The sequence below is a fragment of the Chelonia mydas genome, chromosome 6 (assembly GCF_015237465.2).
Source record: "Chelonia mydas isolate rCheMyd1 chromosome 6, rCheMyd1.pri.v2, whole genome shotgun sequence".
Classification (NCBI taxonomy): domain Eukaryota; kingdom Metazoa; phylum Chordata; order Testudines; family Cheloniidae; genus Chelonia; species Chelonia mydas.
In genome coordinates, this window is record NC_051246.2 from 70,284,594 (window position 1) to 70,298,917 (window position 14,324).

Below are 14,324 nucleotides of genomic sequence, written 5' to 3' on the forward strand. Positions count from 1 at the left end.
AAAAGGAAAGGAGATGTTTTAAAAAGCAGAACAAGCTAGTATTTGATCTGACATGAGAGAACCAATACAATTCTGTCTTATGTGCATTTTACACATTAAAGGAATACTTCCTAGGTGTCAAACATGTTACAATCCACTTGGCCAATAGCCAAGAGTTGGCACGGTCAGTAATTCCAGAAGTAATTTGGAGTTCTGCCCACTGTGTAGACATCGTGTTTAGCAGCACATTAAAAGGGAAACGGGTGTATTTACTTTCCAGACAAACCCACCCATATTTATAATTTGTATCGGTTTGGAAAGGTCTCTTCTTCCATTCCTGACCGTTAATATGTTGTATACGGTTTTAAGATCACTTAGTTACTTCTACTACCTATAGTGCGCTGATTCTGTAGAAACCACTTTCTGTCAATCACTGACCAAATGTGTTACTTTTCAGAGGGCAAACTCAGTATAATGCACTCTCAAACGACTTAAGCACCAACAGTTTACTTTAAAATATTACACTTCTGACAATAGGGCAGAGGCAAAAGGGAAGAGAAAGAAAAACCAGAAGAGGAAAAACCAGAAAAGCAAAAGAAGGTAAGAGAAAAGATAAAGACTGAAAAGAGGAAAACAGAATGGAAGAAACAATTTTACATAAAGATGTAAGTTTGGAAACTTAATATAAAACTGCATTAGAATGTCTTTATAACTACAGCAAACATGCATGTGAAAGTCAGCAGATTAGAAATCTGTAACCTAGTAATTCCAATGGAAACAAGTACATTGTTTCACAAAAAGTTTCTGACATGAATCTGAAGCTTCTGAGGATTTACAGGCAAACTGCTATCAACTAAACGGCCATTCTAGTTTGAGGAAAGGGGTTACTCCCATTTTCTGCTATGCTTAGTAGGAAAGAGATTTCTTCCTGGTATTAGCAGTATGGTTTTACATTCTCATGAAACAGTCACTGTAGCCACTGTTGGGGGCAGATTATCAGGCTACATAGATCAATGGCCTGAGCCAATACAGCAAATCTTATACTCTATATTTTTATTTAACACATTCACTACACACACAAAATGAGTCCTTCCTCTAGAACAGGGATGGACAAACTACAGCCCAGGGCCGCATCCGGGCCTCCAGATGTTTTAATTTGGCACTCAACTTTCCGCCAGGGAGTGGGGTCCGGAGCTTGCCACACTCCAGCCGGGGAGTGGGGTCGGGAACTTCCCCGCTCTACACAGCTCCCAGAAGTAGTGGCATGACCCCCCTCTGGCTCCTACGCATAGGGGTAACCAAGCGGCTCCACACGCTGCCCCTGCAGCTCCCATTGGCCAGGAACCATGGCCAATGGGAGCTGCAGGGGCGACACCTGTGGACAGGGAAGCGTGTAGAGTCGCCTGGCCACACCTCCACGAGGGTGCCGGAGGGGGGACATGCCACTGCTTCTGGGAAGTGCTTGAGGTAAGCACCACCCAGAGCCTGCACCCCGACCCCCTCCTTCACGCCAACCCACTCCTGCCCTCCGAACCACTTGGTCCCACCCAGAGCACCCTCCTGCACCCCCAACCCCACCCCAACCCCCTGCCCCAGCCCAGAGCCCTCTCCCGCACTCTGAACTCCTCATTTCTGGCCCCACCACATGCCCAGCCGGAGCCCTCACCCCTCCTGCACCCCAACCCCCAATTTCATGAGCATTCATGGCCCACTATACAATTTCCATACCTAGATGTGGCCCTCAGGCCAAAAAGTTGGCCCACCCCTGCTCTAGAATTTCACTCTCTCCAAATATTAAGAATTAGATTCCATGTTCTGCCATATGTTTTTGCTGGGAGGATTTTGAGTTCCTCAAACTACATATTTCATGCCGGCTGTTTAATAACTGGAAAGAGTGGAAATAATAAAGATCAGGTTAGGAATGTAAGTGAACATTCATAGTAGGCACATAGGCATTCATCTATAACCCATGCAGAAACTCACTCTCACCTTGCACATATGGACCTGTCTCAGGGTGCTCTCGGACCCGAAGCGTATAAGGTTTCTTCTGGTTTGATTGCTTTAACAAATCTCGGACACGCTCATTATAGATTTCAAGGAAACTGAAGAAAAATAAATAAAATGTTGTCTTTCTGGCATCCACTATTCACAAAAAAAAAAAAAAAATTATAGTTGTTCTTTGGACAATAAAAATTTGCACCTGCAGCCTGGCACAGACATTCCACATCAGAAACTAAAGCATTCATCTTCATTACCTTTCACATTATGTCTTCTTACATGTTGTGCGTACAGACACTTGGAAAGGAGCTGAGAAGTAATCAATTGTCATGAACCAAGAAAATAGCTGTCCCCTGCTGCTGGCTGGTTGGAAATAGTGCTGACACAATAAATCATCTGCATTGCCAACACAGTATATTGCCTGCACTTTTACTTAATGTTGTTCCCAACTCTTCAATTGTTCAGAGCACAAAACTCCACAAAGTTAATGGTGTTTATGAATAAGAACTGAATGCAGTATAGGGTCCAAATTTTGAAGAGTTAAACAAGCAAGAAGTGGACTCTTAACCCACTATTATTTAGATGCATATTCTTTGGGATCTAACAGTGAACACACAGCATCCAAGGAACTATACTTGGATTGAAAACTGAATTGCAAGATTTTCCCACCCCAACAAAATGATTGACAGCCCTAAGAAAGAGAAATAAACTTATCAAATAACATTTGTATGCTTTGACTATGGAAATACACATTTGAAAGTTTTTAGAAACATATGGCCAAAAATAATGAGACACTCCTACCTGACTTCTATTCTGCAAGATGCTGGCTGCTCTGAATAATCATACTCCCTTGAAAAAAGGCCCTGCACAAACCAAAAGTTTACATTTTTCTCTTAAGAAAATAAAAAGAAAAGAAAATGAAAAACAGTTTAAACAATTTCAAGTTCATAAAACAAATAAATACCTCACATATACGAGGTGTCAACCCAATGGATGCCTTTAAATAAAACAAAAACAAAACAATTACATGATATGATCACAGTCCCAGTGTCTCGTCAGAAGTCATTTTAATAAATGTAAATATAAACAAAGCTATGGGGAATGCCCAACTATTCCAGCAGCAACTTCCCACTAAAACATGGAGAGATACACTGGCAGTGATTGTGGAGATCACAACACAATCTGCCTTGGAGCATTCTCAGTGCTAGATGTGTGACAACTCATAGCTATTCCAGTTGCAGCATCTCTAGAAGTAATCACTTAAAACAGGGGTGACCAATCTGTGGCTCCGGAGCCACATGCAGCTCTTCAGAAGTTAATATGTGGCTTATGTGGCTCCTTGTATAGGCACCAATTCTGGAGCTACAGGCACCAACTTTCCAATGTGCCGGAGGGTGCTCACTGCTCAACCCCTGGCTCTGCCCCCACTCCACCCCTTCCCCTGAGTCTGCTATGCCCTCGCTTCTCCCCCTCCGAGCCTCCTACATGCCATGAAACAGCTAATTGGGAGGTGCAGGGAGGCGCTGATTGGCGGGGCTGCTGGTGAGCGGGAGGCACTGGGAGCAGGGGGGAGCTGATGGGAGGGCTGCTGACATATTAATGTGGCTCTTTGGCAATGTACATTGGTAAATTCTGGCTCCTTCTCAGGCTCAGGTTGGCCACTCCTGACTTAAAGGGATGATATACTCTGGTAGAATGGTGGCTGTACCTATAACGGTCAATTTTATCCTCACTGGAAGTCATCTTAAGGCATTTTTCATAGGCAGTGGTTGCTGAAAAGTTTAAGGCTAAGATGACTCCACTTGCTACAGCACATGGCTTACGTAAAGACTTGGAGCTACCTTCAGGCTCAGCCCCTCCCACTAGGAATCTCTTTGCAGTAGGATGCTAAGATTTTTAGAAGGTATATTTGAAATGGAACAAATTACAGAAAACACAGCTTTCCCTAAATAAATGCATTTTTGTGGATGTGATAGTTCTCTACAGACCAAGCACGCTGATTTTCTAGCTATTAACAAGGCTAATAGTGTTTTACAATAAATGCAAATTATTAAATATCGGATCGAAGTGGGATTCTTCCTGACACACAAATCACTCTCTCACCAAAGAATCCAGCAGCAACATTACTACAATGAAAGTGCAATAGGAATTAATAACGATCTTTAAGATATGGTCACTGTAAACTGCTATTATATGTCCAAGATAAACAGACACTAGTAACCTGATTCTCCTCTCACTTACATTAGTTTTACGTCAGTATAATTCTTCTGACTTCCTGTTCTAAATCAAGACTAGCTCCATGGAAGAGAATCAGGCCTTAGGTATCAGATGGGCAAAATCTCCCTGCAGCTGCCTGTCAGGTGGTGCCTTTAGTAAGCTAATATGGTCATTCAGGAACAGCAGAACCAGTTCAGTAAAAATAAGAACCAAATAGAAACTGTATCCAAAATTCAGACCAACCCTGATCCATTTTTATAGGTTCAAAGAATTTTATTTGAAGAGTGTGTCTCTCTCCCCTACCCTTTACCTGAAGCAGTGATCCTCTCAGGGAGTGGGAGGTACTGACCTGCTCTTGCTGTCTCCTTAAAACATGGTTCTCTCTTTTGCAGTGGTTCTCAATCTGCTGCCCATTCAGCACAGAGCTGTGGCCCACGTGACACCCTCAGGGCCATACAGGTAGTATTGGATGCAGCCCACTTAACACTTATGCAGCCCACAATGGTAAATAGGTTGAGAAACACCACTTTAGAGACAATTTACTCCCCTTCAATTTACATAGGTTTTCAGAGAGAGGAACTACCTTTCCCTCTGGATCAGCAAAGCCAGTAACCCTTCCACTGGACCCAACGGTTTGGGTGCTTTAACTCATAAAGGCATACTAAGTGGGGCCCCATAACTCAAATATCTTAGAATTGAGTGGCTTTGAGGAGCATATGCTAATGTTTCACCCCCAAAGCTTCCTTCAAATTCATTTAGTAATTGGAAATGAAGCAAATATGATCATCTCAGACTGTTCCCTAACGGACAGCAGAGTCTTCTCATAAAAATGCAGCAAAGATGGCACAAATAATTATTCCAAATTTTAATTAGCAAAAGTAATTTAACTTCAACACGGTTGTCTGATTATCAAAGAAAGTGACATTAAAATATTTTGTAGATGCACAGGCTGGCTGCTAGGAAGAACTGTAAGTATTCATGGTAGAAAACTTGTTTTCTTTAGACTAAAAGATAAACCACACACATGCAACAAACAAAGAGCAAGTCTACAAAAGGAATTATATCATATTTTTATATATACCCCAACATACCATATAATATAATTATACCATATTTTTATGGTTTTAGCTTCTGCTACATTATTTAGCTATGTACTTGAGCGTGTGCTTAATTTTAAGCACAAGTAATTCCAAGTAAAACATGCTTAAACATTTTGCTTAATTGGGATCTTAATCATGAACTTCAATTTAATAAACAGATAAAAAAATAAAACAAAAACAAAAGAGTGTAATGAAGACCATGACTCACTGGAGTTCCCATCATTGTGTACGTTTTTCCTGAACCCGTCTGTCCATATGCAAAAAGACAGATATTATACCCCTTAAAAGCACCAGATAGCACTGATGTGCCGAGGTCCTGGAAAACCTGGAATGATCAAAAGAAAAAAATGCACTCAGTGAGTCATCCCCTCTTTGGAAACACTCACTGCCATTCAAACATCATTCAGTCTATTTTTCTCAAGTCTAAATGATAAGAAGTTCCATCCCATTTGCCTACTGACATATTTCATGGGACTAACAAACATGTGGAAATTGGACAAGATAAAAAAGGGTAGACGGTAACCAGGCCCCCCTTAGTTTCCTTTTCTCAAGACTAAACATGCCCACTTATTTTTCCTTTTTCTTTTAGGTTTTCTAAATGTTTTCCAAACATTTTTGTTGCTCTCCTCTGGATTCTCTCCAATTTGCCCACATCTTTCTTAAAGTGTGGTGCCCAAAACTGGATACAATATTCCAGCCGAGGCCTCACCAGTGACAAGCAGAGCGGGACAATTACATCCCGTGTCCTACATATGACACTCCTGTTAATATACCCCAGAATATTAGCCTTTTTCGCAACTGTGTCACATTGACGTATTCAACTTGTGATCCACTATAACCTCAGATCCTTTTCTGCAGTATTACCACCAAAACAGTTTGTAACTGTGCATTTGATTCTTCCTTCCTAAGTGTAGTACTTTGCACTTGTCTCTACTGAATTTTGTCTCTCGTTTCAGACCAATTTGTCACGATCATTTTGAACTCTAATCCTGTCCTCCAAAGTGCTTGCAACTGCTCCTAGCTTGACATCATCCGCAAATTTTACAATTACACTCTCCACTCCACTATCAAAGTCATTAGTAAAAATATGGAATAGTACCAGACCCAGGACAGATCCCTGCAGGACCCAACTAGTTACATCCTACCAGTGCGACAGTGAACCATTGTTAACTGCTCTTTGGGTAAGGTTGAATTTTCCTTGTTTCCCCAATCTGTCGTCTCTTGTTTTATACTTAGATTGTACACTCTTTGGGACAGGGACCGTCTTTTTGTGCTGTGTTTGTGAAGCACCTGACACAATGGTGTCCAGGATCATGACTAGGGCTCCAAAGCGTTACAGCAATACAAATAATAAAAATAATAAAAATAATAAAAAAGAGTTGGGCGTCACAATCCACAAGGCCAAAAGCTGGCTACTGCTAGGCATGGCAGAAAGTAGCAGATGTTACCTCCTGCTCAGTTCCTACTTTGTGCCCAAACCCACTGACCCCATCCCCAACATACCAAATCGCTATTCCACTGCAGTGTAAAGAGAGGTCATCTCCTCTGCTGGGTACACTGGGGTATGGAGTCCCCTCTGTGCTGGCTGTCAACTGCTAAGCCCTCCAGCACAGGATAAATGAACTCAGTATGGCTGAAGTCTTTCAAAGAAAATACTGTAAGTACAAAAATCTTTTCTATTCATGTAGAAAGTTAAGCTGTATATATACACACAGTTACATACCATACTTGCTGCAAAGATTCAGCCAACTTTTGTTTCTTTCACAGACAGGTAAATGTATTAAACTTAGCAATGGTGGATAAAGAAAACTAATATACTGTAGGGAAAACAAATTTACCCCAATCCCACGCAAGAATAATAATCAGAGCTATCAAAAATAAACTCTTGAGACTTAATTTGCAGGTCATATTACAGTTCAAACCACAGGTGCCAATTCTTAGCAGAAAATTCATTATAGTTCCAACTCCACTGAAGGCTGAGACTATTCACACATTTCAGTAATCAAGGATAACTTAGCTATTTGTGTTGTCTGATAATAAACCATCTGAGCCAGAAGTCAAATATCAGCTCATTGTTAGTGGATCAGTGGCAGCATGTCTAACAAAAGTATTCTGTGTCAGGAATGACAATCCCTTGAAGGTTCAAACATGGTACAATGTAAATAGGAAGACAGACCTGCCTCATAATATATAACACCTTTACCAAAATATACCGACCAACCACAGTGAAAACACAGGCAGACACTTTAATATGAATGACAAGAGAGCAATGCTGAACAACAGGTCGCCATCATCCAATAGGCTGAAAATGCATTTTTTTTAATCATTGCCACACCAAATGCAAACTCCTCATCCTCACCTACAAGGCCCTCTGTAATCTCTCCCCTAATTTTTTCTTCCTTCCTTTCTTGTTCAATATTCCATTCCCTTAGTCTCCTTTTCCAGTCTCTGCTCCATGTCTTCTTCATGCTTAAAAGGTGAAATCCTGGCGCCACTGAAGTCAATGGACATTTTACCCAGTGTGACAAAGCTCAGACCTTGTCTCAGTGGGTCCTGCGCTTCCTGGCAGATTATGCTAGCTTCAGAGGCTCACTGTGACCCTCCACATAGTCCTTCTCTCTCTAGAGGCAAGGGTCACAGCCTACTGAGCCATTTTCATCATAAGCCAACAAGACAGGGGAGGAGAAGCTATCCTCCCTCGCAGAGTCTCTGTTGTCTCCTAGTCTCAATGATTAGTCGGAGAGGGGAGAGCCCTGGCCCACCCTCTACTCCAGGCTCCAGCCCAGGGACCCTGATAGTAGCAGCTCTTGGTAGCTGACTTTTTGGAAACAGGACGAGTATGATTCCCTGGGCCACTTCCCCACAGCAGCCCCCACTTCCTCAATATCTGCATCACCCTTACCTCAGGGCCTCCTTTCTTGTGCCGGATAGAGTTTGTACTGTTCAGTTTCTCCAGCAGCATGGCTTCCTTCTACAGCTCCAGACACATGCCCCCCACCTGACTAACTGGGAGGCTTTTAACTAGTTTCAGCCAGCCCCTGATTGGCTTCAGGTGTCCCAATCAACCTAACTGTGTCCACTGCTTTCTGGAAGGATCTTAATTGGCCCCAGGTGTCTTGATTAACCTGGAGCAACTGCCATTTGGTTACCATGGTAACAGAGATTTGTTTAGCCTGGGGCTAATATACCTGTTTTTCACGACTTTCCTATAGCAATTTGGCCTTGCCCCATTAAACCAGTGACTTGAGGCCAGGATTTCACCCACTCTTGTACTGCTGTCCTGTCTCTTATCTTGTACTTTTTTTATTATTAAATAAAGATCGTAAATTATTCAGGCATAGAATATATTACGTTGATGTCTTTAAAAAATCTGATGTATAAATGTTATTAATTATTATCCTTCCCTCTATTAAAAATATATTCTCTTTCTGCCCAGCAGAATGCAGTTACAACTTCATATTCTCTCAGGGGACTGGGAAACTATTCTCTTGTAGCACTGTTCTCTCCTAAAAGCACCCAGACACCATGAGTCTTTTCAGAAATGTGCTCCTTGTAATCACATACAAATATGAAATATAAAATAAGATCATAGGCAGTATTTTGCCCATGAGGCCTTCTTTGAGCTGTGGGAAAATATAACGAGAGGGATTTGGTTTGGGGTTAGAGTATTCTTGGAAGTTGCTTTGTAGTAGTGTTTCAACATCTGTTTTTTATTTAACTCATTGGTTTCTATGGAAAAGGCAATGCTCTTTTAAAAATAATTGAATAAATATCAAATCAGAATATAGGCCTGATCCTGCAGTTCTTATCTAGCACAGTCAGTTCTATGGACTTTAAGGGGACTACTCAAGAGTAAGGAATGCAGAACTGAGCCCTGTACGTGCTTCAGGGAACAAAAGTTTACTAACAGAAAAGTACTTCAAGTCTCCCAAAACTCTGACATAGCAAAAGTTGCTGACTGGTGGTGCTGCTGTGCTTTGGCAACTGTGACATGTTTTTGTTTCTTTAACCACAGTGCTGTTGCAGCTTAGAAAGTGGTCAATCCGAAATGTATCCCTATTGTGTTCTAAAATAGTTCTGGATTTCACCAAAGTGTTTTCTGAACTGAGAATCACTGTATTTAGGTCTAATTGCTCAGCAACAGTTCCAACAGCGTTCGAATTAAAGAAGCACTTGGAAGTAACTGATCTGGGATCAAGGCAGGATAGAATGTTTGATTTACTATTAGCTACCTCTGCTCTAGAGCACAGTGATCAATCTCAGGCAGGCTATTTATTAAACACACTGACTAAAAAAGTCTGTAAACCAAATTCTCCTCTAAGATGCTCTGTTGTAATCCCATTATTTCTGTGGAGCACTGAAGGAAGAATTTGGCCCCTGTGTTTGTAGACTCATTACATCAGCACAATACAAATTAGGCCATTTTTTCCCTAAAAAGTTTCAATTATTTGGAAAAGCATCTGAGTATTAATAATCACAAGTCAAACCATTATATTTGTGATTCTTGGACTGAGTCATCATGGTAGGAAATTAATGAGGGCTCCTTGATGTGACAGGGCCTATAGATCAATCTCACAAGGTCAAAATGTGTTTAACCCTTTGTACTAAAGTTATATACTGACCAAGGGTTAAAGTATTGGGGAAGCACACCCCATTTCCACTCTTGCCCATCACATTTAGCAATCCTCCATATCCTTGCTAATGGAAATATGGATCTGGTTTGTTTTTTTGTTGAGGGGTAAAAGTACAGAGATCTTCTGGGATCCCCCCCCCCACCACACACACACACCTTTTCCGTCTTATGTATCTGCTCTTGCCCACCCCCATTTTGAGGTCTAGCTCAGGGGAAATTTGTCTTTCCAAACAAGGAATGGTGAACATGACCTGGGGAAGAGCTCACTCTACGCTGACCTCAAAGTGTTGGTCAAAAATGATATTCTCCTTCCTAGGGGTTGAATGTGCTGCTTCTACAGCAATGTCAAGGCCCTGTCAAAATCTGAAGATTGAAAGCTGATGTAAGAGTTGTTGATGTTTTACTGACTGGCATAACAATTGATTATCTAAACATCTCAAAAGCTTCCATGCCCTATTCGAGTGTACAAAACAGGGTGAGCCTTTAAGTATTTGCACACCAGGTAAATCTTGTGATCCACACTATGAAAGCTTATGTCTGAAGTTGTACTGTTCCCAACAAACAGGAAGTAAGACTGCAACAGGAGTTATGCAGCCCTTAAGAAAACACAAGGACAACCTAACGCACACAAACTATATTACATACGAAGGCTTAAAGCAGGCACCAATCTTCTTAGCTGTTAACTTAGCATACAACCAGAAACAGAGCCACAGAGCTTCATTAACCACCTGCTATGAGAGACAGTTATAAGTAATAGTCCTTGTCTATGCTGGAAAGCTATACCATTGTGGCTTAAATCTATTTAAACCTTGTTTAAGCAGTCTGAGGGTATGTCTACGCTACGAAATTAGGTCGAATTTATAGAAGTCGTTTTTTTAGAAATCATTTTTATATATTCGAGTGTGTGTGTCCCCACAGAAAATGCTCTAAGCACATTAAGTGCATTAACTCGGCGGAGTGCTTCCACAGTACCGAGGCAAGCGTCAACTTCTGGAGTGTTGCACTGTGGATAGCTATCCCACAGGTCCCGCAGTCTCCACTGCCCATTGGAATTCTGGGTTGAGATCCCAATGCCTGATGGGGCTAAAACATTGTCACGGGTGGTTCTGGGTACATATAGTCAGGCCCCCGTTCCCTCCCTCCCTCCGTGAAAGCAGCAGCAGACAATCGTTTCGCGCCTTTTTTCTTGAGTTACCTGTGCAGATGCCATATCACGGCAAGCATGGAGCCCGCTCAGGTAACCGTTTCCTGGGTGCTGGCAGACGTGGTACCGCATTGCTACACAGCAGCAGCAACCCCTTGCCTTGTGGCAGCAGACGGTGCAGTAGGACTGGTAGCCGTCATCGTCATGTCCGAGGTGCTCCTGGCCACGTTGGCCAGGAGCACCTGGGCAGACATGGGTGCAGGGACTACATTAGAAGTGACTTGACCAGGTCATTCTCTTTAGTCCTGCAGTCAGTCCTATTGAACCATCTTATGGTGAGCAGGCAGGCAATACGGATTGCTAGCAATCCTACTGTACCATCTTCTGCCAGGCAGGCAAGAGATGAGGATGGCTAGCAGTCCTACTGCACCATCTTCTGCCGAGCAGCCATGAGATGTGGATGGCTTGCAGTCCTTCTGCATCGTCTGCTGCCAGCCAAAGATGTAAAAGATAGATGGAGTGGATCAAAACAAGAAATAGACCAGATTTGTTTTGTACTCATTTGCTTCCCCCCTCCCCCATCTAGGGGACTCCTTCCTCTAGGTCACACTGCAGTCACTCACAGAGAAGGTGCAGCGAGGTAAATCTAGCTATGTATCAATCAGAGGCCAGACTAACCTCCTTGTTCCAATAAGAACAATTACTTAGGTGCACCATTTCTTATTGGAACCCTCCGTGAATTCCTGCCTGAAATACTCGTTGACGCAAAGCCACCCCCTTTGTTGATTTTAATTCCCTGTAAGCCAACCCTGTAAGTCATGTCGTCAGTTGCCCCTCCCTCCATCAGAGCAACGGCAGACAATCGTTCCGGGCCTTTTTTCTGTGCGGACGCCATACCAAGGCAAGCATGGAGGCCGCTCAGCTCACTTTGGCAATTAGGAGCACATTAAACACCACACGCATTATCCAGCAGTATATGCAGCACCAGAACCTGGCAGAGCGATACCGGGCGAGGAGGCGACGTCAGCGCGGTCAGGTGAGTGATCAGGACATGGACACAGATTTCTCTCAAAGCATGGGCCCTGCCAATGCATGCATCATGGTGCTAATGGGGCAGGTTCATGCTGTTGAACGCCAATTCTGGGCTCGGGAAACAAGCACAGACTGGTGGGACCGCATAGTGTTGTGGGTCTGGGACGATTCCCAGTGGCTGAGAAACTTTCGCATGCGTAAGGGCACTTTCATGGAACTTTGTGACTTACTTTCCCCTGCCCTGAAGCGCATGAATACCAAGATGAGAGCAGCCCTCACAGTTGAGAAGGGAGTGGCGATAGCTCTGTGGAAGCTTGCAACGCCAGACAGCTACCAGTCAGTTGGGAATCAATTTGGAGTGGGCAAATCTACTGGGGGAGCTGCTGTGATGCAAGTAGCCCACGCAATCAAAGATCTGCTGATATCAAGGGTAGTGACCCTGGCAAATGTGCAGGTCATAGTGGATGACTTTGCTGCAATGGGATTCCCTAACTGTGGTGGGGCCATAGACGGAACCCATATCCCTATCTTGGCACCGGAGCACCAAGCCGGCGAGAACATAAACTGCAAGGGGCACTTTTCAATAGTGCTGCAAGCTCTGGTGGATCACAAGGGACGTTTCACCATCATCAACGTGGGATGGCCGGGAAAGGTACATGACGCTCGCATCTTCAGGAACTCTGGTCTGTTTCAAAAGCTTCAGGAAGGGACTTTATTCCCAGACCCCAACTGTTGGGGATGTTGAAATGCCTATAGTCATCCTTGGGGACCCAGCCTACCCCTTATTGCCATGGCTCATGAAGCCGTTCACAGGCAGCCTGGACAGTAATCAGGAGCTGTTCAACTACAGGCTGAGCAAGTGCAGAATGGTGGTAGAATGTGCATTTGGACGTTTAAAGGCGCGCTGGCGCAGTTTACTGACTCGCTTAGACCTCAGCGAAACCAATATTCCCACTGTTATTACTGCTCGCTGTGCGCTCCACAATACCTGTGAGAGTAAGGGGGAGACGTTTATGGCGGGGTGGGAGGTTGAAGCAAATCGCCTGGCTGCTGGTTACGCGCAGCCAGACACCAGGGTGGTTAGAAGAGCACAGGAGGGTGCGGTACGCATCAGAGAAGCTTTGAAAACCAGTTTCATGACTGGCCAGGCTACGGTGTGAAAGTTCTCTTTGTTTCTCCTTGATGAAACCCCCCGCCCCTTGGTTCACTCTACTTCCCTGTAAGCTAACCACCATCCCCTCCTCCCTTCGATCACCACTTGCAGAGGCAATAAAGTCATTGTTGCTTCACATTCATGCATTCTTTATTCATTCATCACACAAACAGGGGGATGACTACCAAGGTAGCCCAGGAGGGGTGGTGGAGGAGGGAAGGAAAATGCCACACAGCACTTTAAAAGTTTACAACTTTAAAATTTATTGAATGCCAGTCTTCTGTTTTTTGGGCAATCCTCTGTGGTGGAGTGTCTGGTTGGCCGGAGACCCCCCCACCGCGTTCTTGGGCGTCTGGGTGAGGAGGCTATGGAACTTGGGGAGGACGGCGGTTGGTTACACAGGGGCTGTAGTAGCAGTCTATGCTCCAGCTGCCTTTGCTGCAGCTCAACCATACACTGGAGCATACTCGTTTGATCCTCCAGCAGCCTCAGCATTGAATCCTGCCTCCTCTCATCATGCTGCCGCCACATTTGAGCTTCAGCCCTCTCTTCAGCCCGCCACCTCTCCTCCCGGTCATTTTTTGCTTTCCTGCACTCTGACATTATTTGCCTCCACGCATTCGTCTGTGCTCTGTCAGTGTGGGAGGACAGCATGAGCTCAGAGAACATTTCATCACGAGTGCGTTTTTTTTTTCTTTCTAATCTTCACTAGCCTCTGGGAAGGAGAAGATCCTGTGATCATTGAAACACATGCAGCTGGTGGAGAAAAAAAAAAGGGACAGCGGTATTTAAAAAGACACATTTTATAAAACAGTGGCTACACTCTTTCAGGGTAAACCTTGCTGTTAACATTACATACATAGCACATGTGCTTTCATTACAAGGTCGCATTTTGCCACCCCCCACCACGTGGCTACCCCCTCAACCCTCCCCCCGGCTAACAGTGGGGAACATTTCTGTTAAGCCACAGGCAAACAGCCCAGCAGGAACGGGCACCTCCGAGTGTCCCCTGAAGAAAAGCACCCTATTTCAACCAGGTGACCACGAATGATATCTCACTCTCCTGAG

The 14,324-nt window shown here is 43.8% G+C and overlaps 1 protein-coding gene across 1 annotated transcript in view; it reads right to left on the reverse strand.

The window, feature by feature from the left end:
• STARD9 (StAR related lipid transfer domain containing 9) overlaps positions 1–14,324 on the reverse strand; it is a 201,391-nt gene that overhangs the window by 107,472 nt on the left and 79,595 nt on the right. The window contains exons 4-7 of the mRNA XM_037900384.2: positions 5,503–5,619; positions 2,942–2,974; positions 2,779–2,840; positions 1,969–2,081 (exon numbers count right to left, since the gene is read on the reverse strand). Of these exons, the coding sequence (XP_037756312.1) occupies positions 1,969–2,081; positions 2,779–2,840; positions 2,942–2,974; positions 5,503–5,619 (325 nt within the window). The remainder of the gene's footprint in view (positions 1–1,968; positions 2,082–2,778; positions 2,841–2,941; positions 2,975–5,502; positions 5,620–14,324) is intronic.